The sequence below is a fragment of the Alternaria ethzedia genome (assembly GCF_023757985.1).
Source record: "Alternaria ethzedia strain BMP 0044 chromosome Unknown scaffold_2, whole genome shotgun sequence".
Taxonomy (NCBI): domain Eukaryota; kingdom Fungi; phylum Ascomycota; class Dothideomycetes; order Pleosporales; family Pleosporaceae; genus Alternaria; species Alternaria ethzedia.
In genome coordinates this window covers 547,661-574,093 of record NW_026056195.1, presented here as the reverse complement: position 1 = coordinate 574,093, position 26,433 = coordinate 547,661, and the positions used below count along the sequence as shown (strand labels likewise).

General features: G+C 51.6%; 6 protein-coding genes across 6 annotated transcripts; 4 read left to right on the top strand and 2 right to left on the bottom strand.

The window, feature by feature from the left end:
- Window positions 1-381: 381 nt before the first annotated feature.
- On the top strand, window positions 382-2,311 carry DBP9 (ATP-dependent DNA/RNA helicase; the record flags this gene model as incomplete). The annotated part of the gene is made up of 3 exons (XM_049372639.1): window positions 382-1,301; window positions 1,358-1,997; window positions 2,048-2,311. 3 exons carry the CDS (start codon window positions 382-384, stop codon window positions 2,309-2,311), a joined length of 1,824 nt encoding a protein of 607 aa, XP_049237297.1.
- A 614-nt stretch (window positions 2,312-2,925) lies between these two features.
- Window positions 2,926-5,022, top strand: J4E87_000988 (uncharacterized protein; the record flags this gene model as incomplete). The annotated part of the gene is made up of 2 exons (XM_049372638.1): window positions 2,926-3,419; window positions 4,578-5,022. 2 exons carry the CDS (start codon window positions 2,926-2,928, stop codon window positions 5,020-5,022), a joined length of 939 nt encoding a protein of 312 aa, XP_049237296.1.
- A 3,354-nt stretch (window positions 5,023-8,376) lies between these two features.
- On the top strand, window positions 8,377-10,455 carry J4E87_000987 (uncharacterized protein; the record flags this gene model as incomplete). The annotated part of the gene is made up of 1 exon (XM_049372637.1): window positions 8,377-10,455. One exon carries the CDS (start codon window positions 8,377-8,379, stop codon window positions 10,453-10,455), a length of 2,079 nt encoding a protein of 692 aa, XP_049237295.1.
- Window positions 10,456-21,414: 10,959 nt separating this feature from the next.
- J4E87_000986 (uncharacterized protein) lies at window positions 21,415-22,154 on the top strand (the record flags this gene model as incomplete). The annotated part of the gene is made up of 2 exons (XM_049372636.1): window positions 21,415-21,763; window positions 22,099-22,154. 2 exons carry the CDS (start codon window positions 21,415-21,417, stop codon window positions 22,152-22,154), a joined length of 405 nt encoding a protein of 134 aa, XP_049237294.1.
- Window positions 22,155-23,715: 1,561 nt separating this feature from the next.
- J4E87_000985 (uncharacterized protein) lies at window positions 23,716-24,011 on the bottom strand (the record flags this gene model as incomplete). The annotated part of the gene is made up of 2 exons (XM_049372635.1): window positions 23,716-23,914; window positions 23,962-24,011. 2 exons carry the CDS (start codon window positions 24,009-24,011, stop codon window positions 23,716-23,718), a joined length of 249 nt encoding a protein of 82 aa, XP_049237293.1.
- Window positions 24,012-24,351: 340 nt separating this feature from the next.
- J4E87_000984 (uncharacterized protein) lies at window positions 24,352-25,263 on the bottom strand (the record flags this gene model as incomplete). The annotated part of the gene is made up of 4 exons (XM_049372634.1): window positions 24,352-24,923; window positions 24,973-25,038; window positions 25,089-25,166; window positions 25,215-25,263. The coding sequence occupies 4 exons, from the start codon at window positions 25,261-25,263 to the stop codon at window positions 24,352-24,354; spliced, it is 765 nt and encodes a 254-aa protein (XP_049237292.1).
- Between the last annotated feature and the right edge of the window lie 1,170 nt (window positions 25,264-26,433).

Here is a 26,433-nt window from a genome sequence, read left to right as displayed (position 1 = left end):
GAGGTCGTACTCGAATGCCCTTGCTGCAACGGATGCCTGCTGATGCTCTGTGTCTGGGCTTCCAACAGGCGCATCCATATAGTCGATGATCAACGAGAAGACATATGTAGTTCTGTGTAATGACGGCGTAAAGTGTGTGAATATTCGATCCTGCAGTTCGTTGCGGTGTCGCGTGTCTGCCGCTCAGTCCCAGTCGCGTGTATGGAAGTCGCGACCGACGCAGGGCATCAGCGTTCAGCAGTCGCTCCTCCGCTGTGGGTCGCGCCAAGGCCGCCCGGCAGTAGCGCCAAAAAAGTTCAGAACTGGTAGATGCAGGCAGCGCAAACCTCGACGAACAACGACGCGACCACATTTCGTAGATTCCAATCAAATTCCGGCACGATGGCGAAGCGCAAACTCAACGAACACGACGTGCCAGAGGTGACATCGAGCGATGAGTCGCAATCTGAGCCCCGCAGCTCCCCCGAGCCCGCGACATCCAGCACAGCCGCGACTGCGACTGCACCCGCTTCCACACCAAAGAAGAAGAAGACCTCTAAGTCAAAACCTGCCGCTGAGCCAGTCCCTATAGTCGCCTCATTCGCCGAACTTCAACTCGAGCCCCGTCTGCTAAGAGCGATCCGCGACCTGAAATGGGCATCACCAACGGCAGTACAGTCCCAAGGCATACCATTGATACTGGAGGGACGCGACGTCCTTGCGCGTTCGGGGACAGGTACCGGAAAGACGGGAGCCTATCTTCTCCCCATCCTCCATAAGACGCTGCAACAGAAAGGCCAATCGCTCATCCTGGCGCCCACTAAGGAACTCTGCTCACAGATCGCATCAGTCGCGAAATCGCTCTCACAACACTGCGGGCAATCGATCCGGGTCCGCAACATCGCTGGCAAAGAATCAGATGTCGTCATCAAGGCAGCACTCGCGGACAAACCAGAGATCGTTGTCGCAACACCAGCGAGGGCATGGGCAAACATCAACAGCTCTGCCATGGCAGTCAGCGACATCAAGACGCTTGTCGTAGACGAGGGTGACCTGATCAACGGTTACGGGTTCGCAGACGACATGGAGAACATCGCCCGGGAGATTCCTGTTGGAGTCCAGAAGATCGTCCTTTCAGCCACCCTCTCAACTGATGTTGAGTCACTCGGCAGCCTGCTCTGTACGGACCCAGTTGTGCTGAAGCTTCAGGACCTCGACAAGGACTCACAGAAGGTCAAGCAATACGTTCTGAAGGTGGCGGAGGACGATAAGTTTCTGCTGCTTTTCGCCATGATGAAACTCAATCTGGTACACGGGAAGAGGTAAGATGCGCCTGCATGAACTACATTTAAGACATACACTGACTTTATACCTCCAGTATCGTGTTTGTTGGCGACGTCGACCGATCATACCGCGTCAAACTCTTCCTCGAGCAATTCGGCATCAAGGCGATCGTACTCAACTCCGAACTGCCGCTGGCGTCCCGAACACACATTGTGGAGGAGTTCAACAAAGACCTCTATAAGATTCTCATTGCTTCGGACGAAACCGACGTCGTTGGCGTGCAAGACGAGTCGCGACCAAAGAAGAAAGCGAAGAAGGACAAGGAGACCGACTCCGGCGTCTCTCGCGGCATCGACTTCCTGAACGTCAGCTGTATAATCAACTTCGACTTCCCCGGGAACTACAAATCATACTTCCATCGAATTGGACGAACAGCACGAGCCGGCAAGTCTGGCACGGCCATTTCGTTCATCATCCCGAAGGAGAAATACCGCAAGCACAAGCCGACTACATTTGCTGGATGCGAACATGATGAGGAGGTTCTGAAGAAGGTAGAGCAGCACCAAGAAGAGGGCCAAAAGCTGGAGGATTACCAATTCGACATGAAACGATTAGAGCCATTTCGATACCGGTTCGCAGATGCCCTGAAGTCGGTGACTAGGATCGCCATTCGTGAGGCCCGTATCAAGGAAATCCACATGGAGCTGGCCAAGTCGCAGAAGTTGTCCCGATACGTAAGTCCATCTGCATCATTCACTGCTGGCTCATCCTAACATTGTAACAGTTTGAAGAGAACCCTGAAGCGCTCGCGCATCTCCGCCACGACCAGACTCTCAACCATCCCGCGAGGATACAACCCCACTTGCGACATATCCCCGATTACCTCCTACCAGGAGGGAAGAAGCCGCAGGATGTTGGCTTCGTGGGTCTGAACATACCAAGGGCGAAGAAGCAATATACCAAGGGCAAGGGCAGGAAAGTGGTACGAAGGAATGGCAAGGTCGATCCTTTGAAGACATTCAATGCGAGGGGTAAAGGAAGGAAATAGTCCAACAAATATCGGCAGAAACCTGGAAGAAAGATTTGGCATCCTAGTGGCCGTGCCAGCTCAGCCGGTATCTTCATAGTATATCACGATCCGCCACGACGACCATGTCTACAGTTTTCTCTCTGCATCATTTTGGGTTTACACTTTTCTTGCGCATCCTCACGCCCTTTCCCATGGCTGACTCCATTGCTCTACGATACAGAACCTCGCCTGGATATCTACCTGGGTAGGTATCGGGCACCGAACACGTGAGCTCCAGACAACGCCACACTATGCACTGCAGGCTCACCGGTTTTTTGCCCGCATCGCTGTCAGCTCACCCCGACAAAATCCAATCTCTTCGCACTCACAACCGACGGCCGTTCGAACAACATAACCGTAAACATGCGCGACCTCGAACACCGCATGTAACGAGCGGTAAGCGGGTTGCAGACTGTTAGCTTGGCCGACGAGAGTCACTCGCGGGCACTCAGCCGTGCTCCTGAGCAAGCCATGTAGGTACATCCGCCACCGGGCATAATATTTCACATTACTGATAGGAAGATGGTAGCGGCCTAGCCGGTATTGCTGTCGTCCTTTCGCCACAATTCCATATTATCACGCCTTCGTTCATCATGGAAGCAGATACGGTTTCCAGCGCTGCCGCAAGCGAGGTTCCAGTTTCGGTTGGTATCCTGTCGCTGAGCGACGAAGTCGTTATTGAACAAGACGGTGACTACAAGATCGAGGACGAGAAGTACTTGCCGATTGAGTGCCAAAAAGTGCTTGGGTTTGGCCATAGCGGTGTGGTGCAAAGGGTGGAGCACAAGCAAACAAAAGAACTGTTCGCAAAGAAGGTTATCAACTTTCCTCGTAAGGGCAAAGGCAGGGAACAGGCTGAGGAGCGATACCATAATGAGGCTGCTATCATCCGCAGTCTTAGAACTCATACTCACGTCATTCGATTATTCGCTTCGTTTACGACGCCGGGCTCTGGCGGACTACTTTTGCAACCTGCTGCAGACGAAGGAGATCTGCATGACTACCTAGACAGATTTGCCGACCTGGTCGAAAAACCCGCGAACTCATCCACCAATCTTGAAGCGATGACCAGAGTTCTCGAACAGGCGTTTGGATGCTTGTCAAGTGGCCTGGTATACATGCACAAGAGCGGGATACGTCACAAAGATATCAAGCCACGCAACATCTTGATCCATCAGGGTATTGTGATATATACTGATTTTGGCGCCTCAAAAGATACGAACAAAGATGGCCATTGTACCACAGAAGGGGCACCCGATTCCGTGACTCGAAAGTACTGCGCGCCAGAAGTACTTGAGTTTGAGAAGAGAAATTTTGCTGCAGACATTTTCTCTCTGGGCTGCGTGTTCATTGAGATGTTGATACGGCTAAGCCGTTTATCAGAACCTGAAGGCTCGGAAGAGGCCTGCTACTCAGGAATCATGGACTCTCTTCATGATCTACTTCTAACTGCCGATATCCCTTCCAAACTGGCATTCCTTGTGTGTCACGTCATAGATATGACCGCAAGAGATTCGTTGAGTCGTCCTACCTCTGATCAAGTTTTTGACGCTATCTGTCACAATATCGGCTTCTCTTGCTCGGATTGTCGCTCCATTGATCTACGCGCATCTTCAGTATCAAAGCCCGACAGGATAAACAACAACCAAGGGTGGACGTGGAGCCCCGAACACCAGGATTACTACTATGTCACATACGATCAGTACCGTCAGTTAGGGAACGTCTTCTGTTTTACCCGAACGCTGACTGTTATAGAACGCCCTATTTACCACTGGGGCAGAAAAGCCGAATCTTCCGCATCAGACATTCGTTCTAGAACCGATTCAGCAATTGAGCCGCAAATGCCTGAGCCAGGTATGACAAGATAGCCATCTTACTGCAACGACAGTACTGATCGAGTCTTTTTAGCTCCCCAAGACGTTCGTACGCTACAAGGGTTCATATCGGGCACGCCACAGACTGGGTGGTACGATCGCCTAGACACTTGTTAGTACATCAAGACATTCGCAGGTTTTCTCTAACACCAAGCCAGCTTATCGAATGCGGACTAGTCACGAAGCGCGAGAGTTTTTCAAGGTAGGAAAGGTTTTTGCCATGCTATACACCGAGACAGCAAGCGACGATTCTGTATCGATCTCCAACGACGAAGCATACACAGTGGTACGATTTGGGCAAAGCGCATACACAAATATCCGCCCCTTTGTCGTCGTGGATGTAAGACGGGGCTTCGTGAACGCTTGGTAAGCTTCAGCGCAGCTATCAAAAGCCGCGACAAAGTGTTAATCTGTCTCAGTGGTATCGGCACCTATTCTGGTCGTGGAACTCTCAAGGAAGGTTGCAACCCAGCCGAACACACAATGGTGTACTTATCTGGGACTGATCCTGCGTCATGCTACATTCCTGGCGAATATGAAAGTGGCATGACTAAAGAGCCAATCGAGGTTGTGCCAGCGGAACCAAGTGTGAGTATCAGGAAGGAGTCTCGCATCCGATTCGGCAAAGTGTATCCAATCGAGATGAACGTCGCAGTCAAAGACATTGGCCGAGTTCGCGAAGACCAGATCAGCGCACTGCTCAGCTACTGGCAGCAGGAAAACCATACGCCGCCCCTTGCGTATACTCCTTCATCTTCAACCGCCTTCTCTTCGAACAACTGGTCATCGGGCGGGCTTTCTTCTCAGCGTGTGTAATTGCCTCCTGGTGGTATGCGGATGAATGGCCTGACCCAATTCGATCAGCGAGAATTCTGGCTGCCCTTACGAGTTCACGAAACTAACGGCCGAAGTATTGAGTCGGACTTTCATGTGGGCGTTCCCGGGGCGAGAGAATGTGGGTCGCGTTCTGCTGCCTTTCCGACTATTGCAGATGTTGCACTCCGTATATGAGCAGATCAAATAACTTTCCCCTACATAGGCCGGCACCTTTCATTGTTCGCCGGGCCAGAATGTCGTGATGGGCTTGGCCGCCGCTGCGCAGCTACTAATGTGAGATGGAGTACAGCTATCTGAGAGCCTTTTGGCTACAACGGGCAGTGTTCGGTCGAAACGTATGCGGAGAGTTGGCGGTATGGGCGGGTCCGAGCCTGATGTATTCGAGGCGGGTGTCTATCAAGCTGCGCACGTGTGGGCAGATGGCTACCGCTGTAGCTTGACAGGGTCTTGGCATGATCAGTTCCCAGGGCAGTAGTATGGGGACAAAGGCGGGCCCGAAGGCGTGACCACATCATTCGATTATATGCCACATTCGTTGCGATATTCATGTTCAGCTCGATCCTCAGCGCCGGCGGGAGAAGATAGTGGCTCCCCGGAGTGCTGTGCCGGCCCCGGCCCTGCAGGTTTGCGCCCAAGCTCCCGATGTCGCCTCCCGCTCCTGGTTAATCCCACCACACCTTCGCAACTTTGCACACGCACGCAGTACTGACCAGCCCCTTGCACACGTTACCAAAATGATAACCACTCATCCTAACGAGCCACTGGATCGATTAGGAATCGGCCCTCGATGATGCCGATCTAGCTACACGAGGAGCCTCTATACCACGCGATATCGTCTTATGGTCGCGTTTGACGCACGCGACACGTCCACGGATTGCGCCTGCATGCCTTGGAATGTAGGAGCGTAGGCTAATGTCCAGTGAAGCAGCGTTGCGGATGAGGACACGCAAGCATTGATATTGGAACAAGCGCGAACAAAACAGACTGGAGATCTTCAGCATGCGTTTCGTCCGTCCGCACCCCTTCGCACAACGGCCGCCGTCATACACAGCCTATTGCACTGACGCCTGTATGGGGTTTTCGATCGTGCGATCCTTCTCGCGGCACGATCATAGGGCGAGTTCAAGTCGCACCACGCTGCGCACCGTATGCTATGGAAGAGAAAGTCTCAATTTGGTCATATATAACGTATGTGATAGGGAAGAAAACGTAACAACAGTACGACCGCACCGCGATCACCTTCCCTTTCGGTCCCAGCCATCGGAGCTCGCAATCGTTCAATCGGCCGTCAAGACTCATCAACATAAAAAGCAATGAAGAGTGGGACAAAATACGTATTTCGATGAGAGGAAGACAGGACTGATGAAATAAGGAATGGGGGCCGCTGGACATCCGAGTCGAGCTCGCAAGTCGTATGCGCAAAATTCCTGGCCGAGCGTGGCAATGTACATCACCATGCGACACTCTGGATGATGAGGACCCCAGCCTTAGCCTTGGTCTTGATCTTCGTCCTTCCAATATTGGAGAAGCTTGCCTACATGCCCAGGATGGACCTGGCCGATATCTTTCACTTTGACATTCTTCTCAATAGGGTATGTTTTCCCGAATCGTATACGGGAATTGCTTGTCAGATAGATGGAGGATGTGACCGGCTCGATTTGAATGGCTTCCTTCTCCATTCCGTTTTCGTACTCTCCTGGGATATAGCAGGAGTTTGGATCTGTCCCGGGGAGGTAGACGATGGCATGTTCGGATGGCCTGCAACCGTCTTTAAGGGCTCCACGCCCGGAATATGTACCAATTCCACTGGCTTATGTTAGCTGGTGCAACATATCTGGTCTTGAGACAGTCCTCACCAGGCTTTTACGAAGCCATGACGAACCGCAACTACCACGAACCGACGGATGTTTGTGTATACCACTTCATTGAACCGAACGATAGTGTATGCATCGTCGCTTGGGTACGCAGGGGCAGTTCCTCCTGCAGCCTCAGTGTACAACATTGCGAAAACCTTTCCGACTACGAAGAAAGTGTGAGCTTCAGAGCCAGTCCTCATTCGGTAGCCTGTGTGCCACAAATCAGTCGAGAAGCTGAGCGCCCTAGGACCTACTTACTCTGGTCCAGAAGATCATACCAGCCGGTCTGTGGCGTCCCCTGGATGAAGCCTCTCAGTGCACGAGCATCCTGCGGAGCTACGAAATACAGGTTAGGCGAAACGCCTGCCACAAGGTTTGGGACAATGACATACCAGGCTCGGGCATCTGGGCCACGTTTGCGCCATTGTTCTGTTGACTGCCCGAGTCCTGCCTTGGAAGGGGTTCGGCGATGTCCGCTTGGGCCTGCTGTTTAGACCAGTGATATACCGGACGTTCTGTTTAGATCAGTGGACTGCGGTGAGTTTCAGCTTGATAGAACGTGGCAATACTTACGGTACGCATCCAACGTGATGCAGTAGTAATCCTGGTATCGCTGGTCCCATACCCAGTTGCCGTTCGACATGTCGCACAATGTCACTGGACACTGATGCTGGCGTCAAAAGAGTTCTCTCTTACAATATCGACGGCGCGCCCTGTGCTTTTGGCAATACGCCGATCAGTTTTACAGGCTCGATTGATGCGGTGGCGTGAGTAACAATCCAACATCATGATCGGTAGTCTAGCGTCACTTTATAAGAGCTGGAAAGTGTTGAGCGATGCGGCTCTGCTGTTGTAGCCAAAGAATATGGAGAGGGCGTGGTGCGCAACGGGAGAGAGCGATCGCTGTCTCCACCTCCAGACTCGTCTGCATATGCGTTTCATCTCCTCACGCATTACGCATATGCGTGGAGAGTGTTCACTCGTTTCCCGGATTATACGGCTGGTTCCGACATTAGGGCGGTTACGTGTATTGAAACGAGCGAAGCGGCGACCCGGTCGGTACCAATCAAAACAGTTAGTGTCAGCCTGATACCCGACACTTCATCCGTGCGACAAGCAAGTCGGATGCGCACATGCGCATGGCTTCCGATCTGTTTGCTCAATGGTTCTTTCATCTCAGCGCATATGAGAAGTGACCGGACCGCTTCAGCTTCTTCCGTGCGCAAGCCTTGACGGCTGACATCTAACCTGGGAAACCCCTTAACTACTGCACTACGCCAGACAAAGACCACGTATGCCAACACGTACTGTCAGAGTGGATGCTCTTTGCTGATGTCCACGCTGAAAGCCCTAAGGGCTGTCCTTGTCCACCGAAAAGAAGCTACCGCTGCGTTATGCAAGGGAGCAGAAATTGCCCAAAGTCTTGTCCCCAGCAAATTCTGTGTCTGCATCCCCATGACTCAATCTCCGAGACGTCATGGAGATGCAAAGTCTAATCAGATATGGGGAACAATCAGCTACGCAGCTCGGTCTGCTAAGTGTTCTCAATCGACAACGCCTGAACACCCTATCCGATTCCCAGGCAAAGCTTTCAGCCAATAGAGAGGACTTGTTGATCGAGCGGGAAAGAGTGAGAGCAACTGGCCGCAAGGTTCAACAAAAGCGGATAGATGCTGGCAATGCAGAAGCCAAGTTTATGAGACAGCTGAGTGAGTTTGTCAACAATTACCCTGGAGAGCTTTCGAGAGCGCTCTTGGCCGCCTACAACGACGTCAGAGAAACACGAGATGATCTGGGTGAGATGGAGGACGACTACCTTCGAGCCGAAAGCGATCTCACTGGCGCGGAATGGACATTCGTCGCCCACGAGACCCAATTCTACCAGTTCGATATCAACAGCATTTTCTCAGAGCCAGACAGCGAACAGCTCGCTTCTCCACACAGCAGAAGTCTTGAAACCTCACACCATCTACCACTCTATCATATACCACCTTGCCCTACAGGATCGTTGTCTCCCAGTCAAGTCTTGAGGCTACCACCGCCACCACCTCCGCAATTTGCTCGTTCGCCACCACCTTTGGCATTCGCTACTTCTCCTGTTGCAGCCCAGCCTCCGCTCGTTCAAGTTGATCGAGAATATGCTGCTATGATGGCAGGGGTCGAGACTTTGAAGAAGGAATTTGACAAGGTGCGGCAGACACATGCCAGTACTATTACTTGGGATGAGGGAGATGATGTGTTCTTCCCGGAAGGAGATGGGCTTCCTGATAGTAATCTCACAACCTCTGCAAGCGAGTTTGGGGACATGGTATACGAACTCTCCACCCGGAGAGCCAAAGCGGAGCAATACAAAGCTGAAGAGATATTTCCGGTGCTGGCTGCGTCACGTTTGGCGAGACGAGTCTCTGATCCGGCGAATCCATACAGAAATGTACCCGAAGATTCGACTGCAATGAGACGAACTCAAACTGAAAGCGCCGCTGCATCCATGCGAAACAATGCCTCTGTAAGAGAGAAGATTCGAGCATGGTCCCTGACGCACCTCAAGGAAGATGCTGTGCAAAAGCGCCTGTATCTAAACACCCTTGCACACTACGGGATAGCAAGTCCCACTGAAGGTGATTGGGCGCTTCGAGCAACACAATTCTGGAGTCACGATAGCCTCGTCGAGAGCGAAACTGCGGAAGACTGCAAGACAGCTTCCGTTAACGAGATGGAGTGTAATCCCGGGTCACTTCCCGATCTGAATGCTACGCCGAATACAATTGTCTTTCCGTCAATGCAACATCCTCTCGACGATGTGTCACACTCTATCGCCCAACCAGCTCCCAGTCCGGAGGTTCAGCAACGGCACAGGACTCAAGAGAGTGGTGACGACGACTCATCGACATCGTTCTCGCAGCTGTCACAATCATCAGATTTTGATGACGACAGTCCGAAGACGCCCTCAGATAGACTTGGCGTGGTTGAGGAACCTTCCAAAGCCGAGGACCGTGATCCAGGAGATGTTATCCCAGTCGAAGTCGCATGTTCCTGTCCGGTGGAATATGGCGATGCCGCCCAACGAAAGGACAGTGTTCAGAGTACGAACATTGAGCATCACATCAGCTGCGCTAGGTATAACCAGGAGGTCAAGACACGAGTCTCCTCGCAAGTGTCAAACAATATCGGAACGAAGACGGATGCTTCAGTAGTTGGCGATTGTCATGGCCCGACACAAGAGGAAGATTTCTTGGTACCTACGCCATTCAATGCAAACTCCGATCCCGCAAGTGGTGCATGCGTTCAATCAAGATCCAATACTACTGCGCAGCTTACTTCGGCAAATCCATGGGTACACACCGTAGCGCTGTCGACACCCAACGACATGGGCAATCTCCAATTTACCGATGCTTTGAACAGGCCTGATTCTCGGCCACCCCTTACACAACGGAGAAGTTCTGGCAATCGGCTTAAGGAGTGGCTTTCCTCGGTCAAGAAACTGCGCAGTAAAAGCACTCCCACGATCGCGATGCATCACTCCGGAGCTCGTACAAGAAAGCAGTCAGTGGCATGACAGCGTCCCGTTCCTCTCGTGCCGAGAGTCATCCGTATCACTTTTCGGTGATTATTTCCGTCCTTCTTGCAAATACCCGTTACCGGATGCTTTTCCAATACTGTATAGTTCACGGGCGTATGATTACAGGAGTACATCTCTTCATTTCCGGACATCACTTCAGGCAAAGTTTGCCGGCTTTTCTTACTGGGCGGTAGCTGGTCATTTTGTCTCCTCTTCCCGTTATCTTAATGCATATATCGGTTCTCAGACATGCCATGCCGCTCGATCCGAGACCTCTTGAAACCGCAGCTTGAATGCGATGATCAGCAGCTGAAGAAGGCAAGCGGGCAACTGCGCCAATGGTAGCAAGATTCATGCGAGCTTACACTCAGCCTACACCGTGTGACCACTCAGTCGGGCTCAGCTCCACATGTCCCACGTTGACGGCGATCAGCAGGACGCCCGCTTACATGTGAGCGAAGCCTGGCTGGTCAGAATCAGCGCGTCGCAGCCCGAGGGAACGGCCAATGTCTTTCTTTCGGCCCGATAGAAAAATAATTGCCGGTCACACGAACCCGGCGGATGCACGACAGCCGTTACCGATCATTGCTAGCCGCGCAACATGCTTGTTTTGGAAGGAGATGCTAAACCTCACCAGCAGTGTTTATTGATATCGTATCTGAGATGAGCCGTCGGAGTGACACCCGGAAACTGTTGGCAGTGGGATACGATTTCCACCTTCATAGAACTTATTCGACTCCTGGTTTGCTCATTGCTCCAGCGAAGCGGTCGAGATATAGGAGAAGGTGGCACGGCGTCGTCGCTGCCACATCGATGGAGTTCCAACGGCCCGTCGACCCCACTTCGACCCACCACGGCATGCAAGACCATCTAGCTCCCGTCTTACATGTTCACCAGTGATGCAGGACGTATTTGGCGCTGCGACCAATAACAGTGCGTCCGCCTTATAGGGCTGGGAAGGGCAGTCCGATCCACTTATCGTAGGAGGTCTTTCTACTTGTGGTATGGAACCTACCACCACAATACATATGCGCACGCGTGACCAATGCCATACGGCATATGCGCATCATTCAGCTCCGCGCGCGCGGTCGTGCCGGTGATCATCGCCCTATGGCCCCGCTCGACGTGGACAGGAATGTGCCACATGCCTTGTTTTGAGCAGGGGAATGTACCTTGGCCTGATATCCTTGGGTGGGCACGTATTACGATCAGGTTCTTGCGTGGTCCGATATGGCGGACGAATGAAGCGAAGAACGTGGGCGGACTGTTCGTGCCGCGACGGCACAGCGAAGCAGCCGTCCCACCAATAATATAGGACGGAGATGTGCATTCTTTCTTTCCGTCGTTTAAAAGTTGTTTTTACGGGATGAGGCTCGCGAAATTTGACCTATCATAGCCGCGGTAAGCCATTTAAAGCGGGAGCCTAGGAAGCGGGACGTACGGCTGAATGTAACCATATACGGCTGAATACGTTGGAAAGATTACTCTCCAATACCGTTAATGTCTCTATCACATGCTGACTGATAGCTGGAGGAAAGCGATTGCACCCGCACATTGACGTGGGTAAGTGACCTGCTGCCTGAATAGGAGGATGACATGGGCGTCTTCGAGAGGCAAGCGGCTCTGCTTGCTACAATTCATTGGCGGGCAGGTCTTTGGAAGTAGAGGCGACGCACTTGTGACTCAGTACACGTACGAACAGGAAGACTATTGGGCACGTGTACTTTGATAAGGTATGCACATCTCTTTGCCGATCCACGCTACGCGCATCTATGCAGTGACTGAAGTTTCGTCCATGAAGCACTATGCCTACATGGATGTCTTTGCCGTATGATTACGCGAAAATCCTTTGGACATGGTGGAGAGTGTGAGCGATCAAGATTACATCATCTGGTACTGTTCGAGGATGATGTAAGTGCAATTGTGCTACATACCGAAACAAAAGACGTCTCGAGCGAAGTCTGAAAGCCATTATTCATTAGCGTGATATAAGCAAAGCGCGAAACGTGGATAGTCCGTGGAAAACAAGCGCAAACGTATTGTTGAGTGAAGAAAATGCCCGAGCCAGGTCAAACATCCTCATCTTGAGCAGCCTCATCGGTGACTTCGTTGGATTGCCGAGTATCGGAGATGTTCTCCATGTTCCAATAGCCAATAAATGTTGGCAACCAGTCTTGGTGCACAACACCAAGGTCTTTGACTTTGACGTTATATTGGATTGGATGGTGTATCCCAAAATAGATCCTCGACGCTGTTGCGAGAGGCCTTTCGCCATTGTTCATAACGATGCAGATAGGATATTTTGTGAGAGGGGGTTCATCTGGCAGTGACTGAGGACCGTGACCTCCATGAGAATATGCGATAGCGTGCTCGTTCGGAGAGACACCTGGCTTCTTTGTACCTTGACCCTGGTAGGTAAAGATGGGTCTTGTATCGTTAGTAGAGTACGCCAATGAGAAATATTCGACTTACACAGCGAAACAAAACGCTTTTCTGCGCCTGACCACGATGAACCTGCGCACTTGCGTGTGTACGAACTCCTGGTATTTTACCATTGAAATGGCGCTGTTGTAATCGGTCACGCTGTTGATATTTTTAAGGGCACTGACTGCATTGGCACCAGCTGCTTCGCTGAAAAGCACCGAGAAGACCTAGCGCTATCAGATTTTGTTCTTTTTACGGAGAACAACAATACATACCCTTCCTTCGATGAAAAACGCCGCATCTCTGACGTAAAACGCTTTTATGAATTAAATACGCGATGCTTTAGGATACACCATGATGACATACAAGAATCAAGGTGTTCGTAGTGACTGTCAGCCTGTGCAGTCCTACCGTCGTAGGAGCCGAGGACCTGTTTCCCTTGGCGAATAATGGGTGGGCGAATACTGGCTGGTCCCGCGGCGGCGACAGAATCGATACGCTGGTGTAAGGGACCTGTATAGGTCTGGTGGACATCGAAGTGAGGTTGGACTTGTATCTGGGGTATGAACTGGGTTTCCAACTGGGGTTGCAGTTGGGGGACAGGGGGCGCAATATTCAGAGGGACCCAGTCGAAAAATACCCAACTTTGCCCTGATGGCCTTTAGCGAACGTGTGTGCTTCTCGAAACGATTCCTTACCGTCATGATGATTCCAGTACCATTGCCGGTATTGGTCGTTGAATTGTAGATAAAGATAGCGCTGGAATTGAATATTCCATTCAGGCTGGGGTTTGGTTGGATCCAACATGTCGTAAGTGATGCCACATGTCACCCAAAGCGCGGCAACTCAAGACCACACAAGTATCATGCAAGTGCACCATGACTACTTATGTGCGTCGAATGACTGGACGCGCAGAGCCGCATGTGCCTAGGTAGAGAAACTGCGAGACGAGGAGTCATCTGAGAAGACAGCCATGATGCCGACGCGACCCTCCTACAGCTTGCGATAAAGTGGTAATGTGATAATCCATGTATGCGTTGGCGTGCATGCCAGCCCTGGGAGAGGTGGAGGGGCCTCGGTGCAGGCCGCCAAGGTGAAGCTACGGCAACTGCTACGACGCGTTCGGCCCTTGGTCCGCAGACCCCGCTTTATCTTGGGTCGATCGAAATTGGTTAGTGCGAAAGGCTCCCCCTGGACAGCCACATGCCGCCCGCCTGCGTAGAGTGTTTCGGCTGCGCATCAGCCTGGGTCTGAGTGTCCATCAAGCAAATATTAGCTAGTCGTAGCCACGCCACGGCATGCCTCTTGCATCTGCGATCTCGTACCCATTCCTTGAATTTCGAATATGCACCTCGATGTTCAATGTCTGAACAAGAGGCACATAGCTCTTCTCGTCCGGAATCGATTCAGGATGGTGATGGGCACTTTCCCGGTACGTCCTTCGCTATCTACCATAGCTTCTCTTTGCTGACGCTCAAATAGCAGACACTGTCCCTTACCTTCGTTCATCAACCTCCGCGGCCGGTGCCGAGCCTGTTCCCACGGGGAACCGTACATTACATTCTAAACACTCATATGTGGAAGATGGTGATCGAAAATACCAAATTGATGATTTGACATTGCAGGCTGTTCAGGAGCATGGCGAAGATAGCGCCGGGCAACAGAACTCGAAATACGGGCCTCGTCGTGTACAACCGTCCTTTGTTCCTCCACCTCCACCACCTCCTCCGCCGCCGCCACCGCCACCAGCTTCATCTATCAGCCTTCACGTCCCTCCACCTCATCCCACAGTCGCTGGGAATGTTTCGGATCTAGCACCGGATGCAGTACGGAATGTAGATGCAGAAAGACTTGATCGTGAACAAGAAGAGTTACGAGATTGTCGCGAGGAATTGCTTGGCTCACGCTTCAAATTGGCGGCGCTGCGCAAACAACTCAGGGATCTCCATATCGAGACGAGTGCTAAGGAGGGTTCGGCACTCAATTTGCTTCGCCAGTATCTTAACGATAGCCCGACATCTCGACTACCGGAAATCGAGAAAGCCTTCGAGGAAGCGTCGGCAATGAGAGATCAGGTGGGCTTGCTCGAGTCGACATACGACACGGCTGAAGCCAATTACAATACCTTGGAATGGAACTATACCAGCAAAGAGGCAAGATTTGTCGAGGGCGCTTTAAGTAACAAATTTGTACCAATCGGTACAGTGAGTCGAAGCCGGAGTGCAGATGACCTGAACATTGCACAATTGACGCACGGCATGTCTGACAGGACCGAGAGATCGCGTGAAGCTTGGAATCACACTACGTATTGTGAAATCAGTGACCCAGGAGGCAATGTTCAGGCCCAGACGAAAACAGCTCAGCATGGAAAAGTGTTGGGACAGGATGAACATACATCTCCTGGGAATACTTTGAACGAGAGTAACCATGCTGCGGTTAGCCCGATTGAACGTGGTATTGAGACATCGCAAAAGAAACAAGAACATAGACGTTGGCTGCGTAAGATGGAAATGATCGATGCCTGGTTACTGGAAACTGTTGCCGATTCACGTCTTCACCAACTGTATTTGAGAGCGATATTTGACGTCGGCTATACGAATGACGACGCTTGGTGGACGCACACAAGCCAGCTTCTGACCGAATCACATGAAGAGTTATCTCTCTTTCGTACTGGAGACTCTACGGTTTCTAACCAAACCACGAGCAAGCCCAATATCCCACGAACTGTGGATGCTCCAAGCCAAGATATGCCCACCTTGGATATCATTAGCAGCACATCTCTAGCTTCAGAAAATCACCCGAAAGTCCAGACTCCGATCCCGAGATCCGAAGACCTGTTGCATGTCGGTGGACGAAATTTGGCTACACTTAAGCCTCCTACAAGAAGCGTCAGTGGATCTCCAGTCTCTTGCATGACTTCCGAAATACCCAGCCGACGTACTTCATGCACCAATACAGCAGATACAGCAGATACTCAAAGTGACGCTACATCGCAAGATTCCGATACTGGTGGTATTCGCCTTGACTGCACGACACTTCCGGAGCACATGGACGACGCTCAAAATGATCAAAATCGTGGCCACTTTGCTGAAAGCACTCACACGACCCCCACCCGGCAAGGGCAACGCAAGAGCACATCTTCCACATCCGAGTCATCGCACCATTCGGACAATGCTTATGCATCGCAACCTGCACCCGCACCAGATTCGGCGATCCTTACCAGTCGTTTGGAATCACTACCAACGCCGCCAAATCAATTCAGTAGTCCAGAAGACTGTTCTATAGCTTCCGAAGCAGAAAGTGGCTCAGGCGACTCGCAGACGTTTCAACGCGAACAACTCTTCGCTCGTACCGAAGAACCATCTCCTAATGTTTCATGTATAGCACACACCCAGCCGGAGAGCAGTGGGTGTCTAGTCATGTAGATCTTACTTTGATATCTCCTTGTTGCCTTCTTTTTTGTTTACAATCCGACGTATTGTCGACTATTTCGATGACGAGCGACACATGTCGTCTATTGTTTCATATTAAACACTTTCACGCTTGTTTCACACATCACTATGTAACAGTATAGGGTAGACTGGTGCAACGCTTGCGGGTCGGCGTATGTTCACCACGGAGTCCGGAGATTATTTCATGAAAACGATTTGTCAAGGGTTTGAATTGGTATATATTATGTTGTTTGGAGCGACCAGTATGAATTGGGTCGCACACTACCCATTGCGAAATTCCACTCCTACAATACGCTTCATTCCAGGCAGTCGCGTCCATGCAGGTGGTTATTCACATTCGAAACAGAGGTACCTGACTGGGCCTATAGCTGAGCTAGTCCGACTAGGCTAGCGTGTCGTAAGCGAGGTGAATCTTGGCAGAGCCCTAACTGGTGCCCGAAATCTCCTTCCTGACAACGACGCGCAGTGGCCGGATCCTTCGAGTCTCACTGCATATCAGAGCTTCCGCTTTGGAAAAGCTATCAACAACGTGCGTACAGGCTTAGCTTCACCAGTCGATCGATGCGACATGAGCAATGCCGCATGCCAAGGATATAAATGCATGATGACACGCAGCTTGCATTGGATATGCGTTTATCTTAAGTGCGGGGACATATCTGCTCGGAACCATCAAGCAGAGGATGCGCGGACGGACGATTTGGAGAGGAGGGTGCTGGTATGCTCCGTCATGCTAGCCGGTACGCCGGGATACTTCAATTATGAAGGCGCCACGATGCGCATGTTGACTGTGCGGATCATGCTCCAAATGCTCATGCACGATAAAGAGACGGTTGAGTAAGAGACTGCGACCTTGCGATGGTCATGCATTCTCAGGCAGCGAGGTCGATGGCTGATAGCCAGGCTTCCAAGGACCATTGCCTTTCGGTCTGTCTAGCGAATCAAAGACATCGGCCCGCATCGTGTTACGTTCAGCCTACAGATTGCGGTGACATAGTGCGTAGTGCCACCTAGAGCGTCGTAATTGTACTGATCATAGCGGTGATATCGACGTTTATTTCGATCAAACCTTGAAAGCTAGTAACCCTCGATGTGCCTCCCACCACGGCATCGCCAACTTCCTTTTCCGAGCCGGAAGACTCCGAGATATCAAAGATGTCAGCCTTAAGCATACCAGGGGTTATATGTACGTGGCTGCAGTCGAATGAAATAACGGGCGGTTGCGGGCACGGTCGCATCCGTGGGGCTGGATCGGGAGTGATGGCTGTGGCGATGCGTCGCATGTTGGAGTACATACAGGCCGCACTGATGCAGTGCATCATCATTGCCTTCTTGCTGGGCACATCCCAGCTTACGGAAGCCACTTTGCAGATTCCAGAGGTAAACCTGTCCTGGCTGTCCAGCGCCCTATGCGCTTCATGCCGTTGCACTATCGGTATGTTTGCCCCACTTGCCCCACCTGGGCACCTTCCGGTCGGCTACGTCACCAATCTTATCGCACATATTCCGCATGTCTTGTGTTACACGACATGTCATTCTTCTGGCATGCAGAGACTTGACGAGCAGATATTCAGTCGCGCTATTATGTCTGGTGAGGGCCTGGCATGTGGAGATGAGCATTTGCTTGGATAAGATTAGACAATGAGATATCCAACATGTTTGCCTGTTCACCGATCAGGCTCCTTCCGCCAGCCAATCACTGCATTGTTCAGCCGCACTTTTCATCGACTTCTCGGTCTGCTGTTATTGCTTCTGCAAGCCTCAAATGATGCACCGATACATTGGTGAAAGGCCCATGCCGTCGGAGTTCTGGCAGCGAATCTCCAGCGCCACTTCGAGCAAGGTTGCCAGGCTGTGTGTGCATAACCGACGAGGCGCCCAATAAGATAGCATTGAACTTCGAGATGTGTCTGGGACACAAGTTGTCGTCCAAGTGATCATGATCTCCTCCGATAACAAATTGCGATGCCATTGGTGGCAAACATAGGGGGCCAACGTGCTGAGCACATGCGACTCACTGTGCGACAGTGAGTCAGACCGCAGGCAAGAACGAAGAGTAAGCGCGGAGCCATGTGGAAGCCTGTGTAATCGCCACCGTATCTGTATGCCTCCTATTCCATTCGCTGCGAGTTACGTTGATCAATAGTATCATTCGTAGATTGCAAGGGAGTGCCTGGCTCTGGGGAGGTTTCGGGTCTCTAAGTGAGGCAGAATTGTTCCGAGGCCTGGTGCAGCCGGGGCCCGAGGTATAACTTCCGGCGAGTGCGAGCCGATAGATGGAGTCATTCGCCATTGCGACATATCGTACGGGGCCGAAAACCGTCTGCGCAAGCCTTTATCCGAACGTGGCTGTTTTTCTGGGCGTGATGATGATATCCATACCATATCAGGAGATGCTGGATGCCTGCTAGTCTCCTGGTGATCTGTCTCTTCATCATCGTCTGATACGTGGAGCTCAGGCTCTGTGGGCTTCCCCAGCCATGTCTCAACGCGCTCCTGGGATGCAAAATAATCCCCAACCATATTTGGCGGCGCCTGGATTGAGCTGGAACTCGGGGTAGTGCTCTCCAGCAAAGTACAGTACATCGACTTGGCGAACTCTGGTTCTTGAAATTCGATTCCTTGCTCGGTACACTGTTGTTTGAGTAAATGTACATCTTCATGTGCCCTCGTGTGTTCTTCTTGGATTCTAGATCTTTGCACCCGTGCTCGGTCGAAGAATACAGCGTCAGTAGAAAGCTGACTGGTTCCCGCAGCGCGGATGAGCTCTCTTTCTTCTGCACGCTCACGAAGGTCGAATTCGAAATTGCTTAATCTCTCGTGATATATGCGTATATCGCCCATCCGCATATAGAGCTTTTCGAGTAGACCCATGTCATGATCATGGTCGTTGTCTATCGGTAAAGCAGTGTGGAGAAAACTTGATGGTGTTTGTACCGGTTGGTATGAGCCTTCCTGATCTGTTGACTGAGCGACATCGGAATAGATGGTTTCTTCCAGGCGGTCTAGTTGATACTCTTGGCTGGACAGGGCATCTTCTAGCACTGCGGTTTGCTCCCGCGAAGAGATCAGATCGGCTCTGCAACGTTTGAGCTCTTCAGATGTCTTGATCCAGTGATCCCAGCTTTCAGTACTGTTCTTGTAGATAGCATCCTCGCTGAGATAAGTCAGACACTGTGCCTGAAGTTTCTGTTCCACTTCCTCTTTATGCCAACACTGCAACCTCTCTTTTCTCAGGTTTGTTCGCATAACCAATATCGTACTTCGTAACGAAGATATGCGCGACCTATGTGATAGCCATATCTTCATGAATTGTGCTTGTGCTATTGAACTGTGGTCTGCGAGAGGCGATTGCGACATGTTGTTACAGGTGATAAAGGTTTTGACAGATGAACCCGCACGTTGTTCGGTCGGGTATTCGTCCTGTCGCGTTTGCGTGGCGGATGTATGATGTGGCAAAGTGAACGGTCCGGGTGCGTCGGTCTGACGAAGCAGAATTTCTTCGCTACCACTATTCATTTCAGCAGCTTCGGCGACTACATCGTGGGCTCTGGAATATGTAAGTGAGATGGCTCACGCCGCTGCTCTCCGTGCGGTGAAATACTTGGGCTTGTTATTGAGGGTAGTTGTCAAACATCTCGCAAGTCGTCAATGCTACAACTAGAAAGTTCTGTGATGTTGGAAGTATAGTCGAATATGATGGAAATTATGGTATTGATGTCTTGTAGGGCGGGTGTTGTCCTGTTCGCGTGTGGCTGTAGGAAACTTTGGGGCGCGCATCATTTTAAAGCCAATCACGCTAAGGCTGCCCGGGAGATACGCATCCATGAATCTAATCTAAGCGCGCTCACCGGAAAAGCCACATGGACAAGAGCAGACTGCAAGATGAGCTGTCCATCAATCTAACTTGCTCATCGATATCACACCTAACATGAAGACTTTGGAGCCGCATCACATGCGGCATTGGATGCGCTATATACCGTAGGTAGGCCCGCATCATGGCGGGGCACGAACCGTCGCACCGTGCACACAATGCAGCGGTATGACCTGTATGATTACACTCGCCAACTCTATTACTATTACGATTATGGCGCCAGCACATACATTTACGCCAACGGTCTGAGAGTCCCTGCAGTAACGTCTGCTACAGCGTACGTGGCCACCCAGCACTACTATCTACCTCGGTACCTTCCAAGGGTCGAAGCTGACTTTGCTTCTTGTGACAGGAGCGTAGGCAGTAATCAAGCTCAGGCAGTTGCTAGCACATCGCCAAGTGCAGCTGGACATGGTCATAACGCAGTTGACACAGGCAGTAGCGTGGATATCGCCAATACCTTCTCACGGCTTTCTGTCAACCATATCGATACAGCACCCGATAACCTTGGTGAGAATGCTCACTCGAGCCACACGTCTATTCAAGGGCGGTTTGAACTAATCACAACATAGCTTTCGCCCCATATCCAAGCAGCAATTATACGCTACCACAGTACGGGTACCCCCAAAACATCGGGGTCAACGCCGCCGCACCCAATCCATATCCTACCCATGTACCAACATCTTCTCGACCATCCGATGGCGAGTTGCTCGAGAACGTTGGCCGAGAAGTAGTTTTACATCCCGATGCATCAAGCACGCCGCCCGATTTTCCTCTATTGAGCCAAGGTCGGTGGCCACGAAGAATTCTCAGGGGATCTGAGAGACATGGAACCAGCGAGAGACTTAAACCGAGTATGTCCAGTTCAATCGTGGTGAAATAGTTCACTGACTGTGTGCCAGGCTTCCAGATTCAATACCCGGGCTACAACTTCTACAAACGTGGCGTTGTGTTCCGCGTGCTATGGCCTGAGCTGGCTGGCGACGTTAAGCAAGACATTACGATTGCAACGACCGGCGCATTTGGAGAGAAGACTTATTACAAGATCCGTTGGTTCGTCGTAATCCGAGAAGGGCACAATTGCTGTACCTGTTTGTTAGTTCCGGAGGCTTTGTTTTAGTTGTCATCAAGTCTAACAATTGCAGGTCGATCCAAACATATGGCGGCAGAGGCGTCCCAGAAAACAAGCCGAACAACCATCATGCCATCATGTACACCGGAAAGGCACCCCCACGAGCCACGGCTTCAGAAATCGTCTCGACAGAGCCACCGATGGGCCAACCTATCCGCGTGATAGGAAAAGAACCGTGGAATACCATGGATCCAAAGTCGCGTGTCAATTTCCTCAAACTCTATACCGTTGAGCACAATGTCAAGGTGGAGGACTTTGGTCATGTCGATCCCAACGACGAGTGGACATTGATGGCCCAATTCAAGTCGCATTGGGGAATCGAGGATGCGGAACCTCTGCCACCAGCTCGTCATACCAAGTTCTACGATGGTCATACCTTTGGGCCAGCTCCAACCCAAACACGACAAGATTCGTTTACTGAGTCGAGTCAAGCTTCAGGGTGGCAGACTGGGTATGGACCGGACTCAACAACACCCACGCCTACAGTGCATAACCCAGAACCATACCGGCAGTACCAAAGTCCTGGCACGAGCGCATACGCAAGCCCAAGCAATGCAACATACCAAGCATCCAACTATCCGTCTCAAGCTTACCCGAGCAGTGCAGCTTACCAAGCACCCGGAAACCAAACGCAGCCCACGCCTACTTTCTCATACCCACACCCTACTAACACGGCCTATATGGCTTCTCAAAATCCGGCTTATGTCGCACCTAGTACCAGCCACTACGCCTCGCCTAATACACAGAGGCCCACTGCGCAGTACGGATATATCCCAACGGGCAGCCAAACACAATACATGCCGGCAACGAACAGTAATGCCGACTTATACGAAGACGACCGTCGAACACCTCGCGCTCGCAGGCCTTCAGAAACTAGCTCTGGTAGAAGCAAACAACAGCATGAATCACAAAGGCGCAGATAGCAAATGTTTCCCTTTCAGATACGTAAAGCCTGGTCTTAGGCTGCGCCTTACTGGCGCATCATACTATAAGTGTCCGATGATCTAGCTCTTAACGATGTTGACCTCTTTCGAGATGACAGGTGTTTGTCTACATCAGCTCCATTCTCATAACTTCCCTCGAACTTTTGTACGATCTAGCTCTTTTGGCGAGATTTTCGCTCTGTTGCGCGAGCCAATTCACACCGTTGGGATCACGAGACTAGACAAGGATCTCCTAATTTTAGCTCTAGTAATCTTCCATCTGCGATCTGTATCTCATGACCATGCCGCATCGGATAGGTTGCATAAGCTTTGGCTACGACGTAGCGCAATAGCGACGATCATTAGACCCAGAATGTCCAGACCAAGTCCAGTATCTAGACTTACGCACACGTTACAACGCATGTGAGAGTACTACATAGCGGGTATCGCGTCGAAGATGAAAGTCACAGTCTACCCATCATACAGCAATCCTGCTACTCAGAATGCTAGGCTGTCAAAATCGACACTGTCGATCTGGACACATTTGTATAGCATATCCAATCATCTCGCATGCCATCGACGCAACCTTGCGAGGGCGCCCTGATCTACGGCGTACTGATACCTCAACTGGAGCCGGAATGGGCACAGGGGGCGAGGTGTCACGGTCTTCTTCAGACAAGATCTGAGGCGAGGAGCTTCCGACGTATATTGTTGATTGACTCGCTTCGTTGACTTGTGGTTGACGTTGATGATGGCTTTGTGCGGCAAGAGGAGCCAAGTTTCGAGCAGGAGAAGGAGGTGTGGCGACGACACCATTGGCCCCGCGTGCGGCAGCGAACCGTAAGTCCTGCCCGGAGGCTATATGGTGTGGAGCCACCGATATTTGACGGGCTTCATCGGTATCGTATGCGGTAACCCGGCATAGCTTGCTGGAAGAGGTGATGGCTTCATGCTCTTCTTTCTCATCATCGGAGAGCTTATTCGTGAGCTGACGGAGCTCAATCTTCAATGCCATGACCTAATCTCGGAGGTGCTTGGCATCGGTATCGGCATTGTGCAGTCACATTATCGTTGCAGTCAAATCACTCCACCACTTCCCATTTCTTGTGTTGAATAGAATTGGATCAATCGCGAATACATATGAGCCAATCAGTAGAACCAGTTCTCAGAGCAAATCGACAGTGTCGATTTGTGCAGTTCCCATAGCTAAGCGTGATGTGGCCGAGATTTTGGGGTATCAATCCGGTATCGTGAAGCTTATATGAACGATACCTCAAAGGGCTTTCCAGAAGTCATGAATGACGTGACCTGCGACACGGCAAAAGATAGCAGTATTGCGCTAGACCTTCATCAACACAACACAACACATAGATTCATTCCAATGGGAAGCATCATGGTGAAGCGTCAACGCATACAGGCGCTAGAGAGGAGGAGCAAATATCGAAGATGGTATCACTATTTTTGCCCGACTTTTTGGACTCTCGATACACGCCCCTCATTCATCGTCACTACAGCCTTGTTTTCGGCCACCGTGACTGTGGAGGGGACGATAGGCAGGCTGAGGTGAGGCTTTGTGCCCTTGTCGGCCTCGAGATCTGAGGAGTCTAGGAGTGCGCCGGCGTTACGCAGTGGGTAGTCGTCGTCCTCGAATGGGCTGGTACAGTTAGCACAGTAGAGCACATGAAGAGGTGCATGACATACTCTGAGCCGCCGACTTTGGTGACATTGCCTTTGGTGAATTGTGAGTCCATGTCAGTATTGGGGCCCAAGGTTATGGAGCTTGCTCTGCGTAGGCGTGGTCCCATGGTTGGGTCTGGCGAGTGAAGAGTTTGCGGATGGCCACCTTGGGAGGTTGCAAATGCAGCAGGCACCATGCTAGCCTTGGCAGTATGTCATTCGGTCGTATTCGGCAGCAACGCACTCAACAGGCCATCATCAAGCAGGTACAGATTTGCTCAAGTGGAATGCATCATTGGATTCATATTCAGACTTCATGGACTTTAGCAGTCAAAAGCCCTGCAAGCACGACGCGGCCGCCGCTGCTCGCAACCGTAAACGTGTCCGAGAGGGGACACAGAGGTAGGCTTTGTGCTACAAACACTCATCCCAGGCAGTACGCTCAACGACACGAGGAATCTTCTCTCCACTCAACTGGCAAGACTTGAGATTGGCGAGCACGTCGTTGGCTCCGATGTCCCTCAGCCAGTCTGTCTCGGGGTACGTCAACTTGGAGTGACGCCAAGGGCACTCGGCACCATGGGGACAGGTGTAGAAGGTGCCGAATGTGGCGTGGCAGAGACCGAGAGAGAATGAGGAGGTGGAGCTGTATTTGCTCGGGTCATACTCCTTCGCGTCCGCAGTGGCGTCGGAGAGCTTGGGCCTCCAATGGGTGAGGTTCTTGACAGTTGGCGGGCAGCCCTCGTCCGAGTCGGGGTTGATGACCGACTGCCAGGTCCTATAGACCAGACTGTTCTTGTTGACGCCCTTGGCAGACAGAATGAGCTTGAAGAGACCCATGCAAAACTCGGGGTCGGCGTCCTTAGGCAGGCCTGTAGGCGGTGGGGGCCCTCCGACCTGGACCTCTATCGCACCGGCGGCTTTGTGCTCTGCGGGCGCAGGAGCGTCGGTGAGAGGAAGTTGGAGTCGATGGGTGACATCGTTGACTGCCGTGTGTCAGTACTCATCACTGAAGCATCGCGGAATGGCACTTACTCAGCTTGTCGAACTCGCCGTTGACTATGGCGTCACTGACGACACTCTGAACGCGCTCACTGGCGGCTATGTTTTGTTAGTGGCGTCTACGATGCTGGTGGACAGGATGTACTAACACTCGACAGAATTGCTGGGCGCCTTCAAAGGCTCTTTTGGATCGGCTTTGTGCCCTTGTTGCTTTGCCTCTGACTTCGCTGCTCGATGTTAGCTATGAGCATGGTTGAAAGGGGAATGGTAAATACCCTTGAGAGCGGCGAATTGCGCTTGCACATACGCTTCAATCGCATCCATGGTGCAGTATAGGACAAGCGTGTTTTTGAGGTGGTGAGGATGGGAGGAAGCAGCAAGACAGAAAAGGTCGGTGGTTTGTTTGTGGGCGAGTCTGTGCGCTAGCTCACTGCTCCTGCCTGTTTTGAAATCACCAGTCACGTAGCTTCGCTGCTCTCGAAGGTTCCATGGAGCATAATAAGGCAATATGAACGTCTAGGTGAAGCCGTATTGATGTAAGAAACGCGTGAGTGTCAAGTTACCTAGGTACCTCTGGCAGTGTGCGCGTCCTCGTGATCTGCCCTCAAGAGGAAGCGACACTGTACACCTGGGCAATAACGCTTGGCTCAGGAACTCGAAGCCTCTCCCATTCTGCAACATTGGGCGCGTATAATCGCCTGGAAGGTTAAGTTTGAAGGTGGAAGGTCGAGTAGGAATTGCAAATGTGAAAGCTCAAATAGCAACATTTGAGGATTGCGCATAGCGCAGCTGTATGCTTCCGATCAAGGTGAAGACGAAACGACCTGACCAACGAAAGGGAACTTTGTTACTTTGACTAGATTATGAGATCTCAGTCTTACCATTGTGCCCGCATTGCAGCATCAATACATTCTTCGATAAGCGCCGTCAAGCGCTTTGCAAAAACAACGCAATGGCGTATAACTTGCCATAATTGACATGACTCTCAAGTTCAAGGCTTTCCCTCTCCGTGGACTGCACTTCGATCAGGTATCCCGCGATCTCGCTAGCTATGTGCCTGAGGAGGTCTCGATTAGTGCGATCTGCATGTGTGTGAGACGACACTGATTACATGTTGCAGTTCAAAAGAAGACACTACGCGTCTAAATACTTGTTGCCTCTCAGTAGACTGTGTAAGAAGGGGTGTAGGAGGTGTGTGGTGTGTGTTTAGTGCGACGGATTTCTGCGCACGAGGCCCACTTTCCCCGCGCTGGCCCATGCATCCGGGCCTCATGTGACCGCGAACACCGCGGACCCTAGCGCGCGATTCTCGTGTGCTCTGCATAACGCGTCACCAACACCCAGAAGACACGCGACTGATCAGAGCTGAAGCGCGAATTCCTCTACCGAAGCGCAAATCCACTGTCTCTAGGTCTCAGCGAATTGACTTGCCATGACGCTATGGTTCGTTCTCTGAAATCCGCCCGCGTCGCCGCCCGCGAGTCGTCCGCCGGT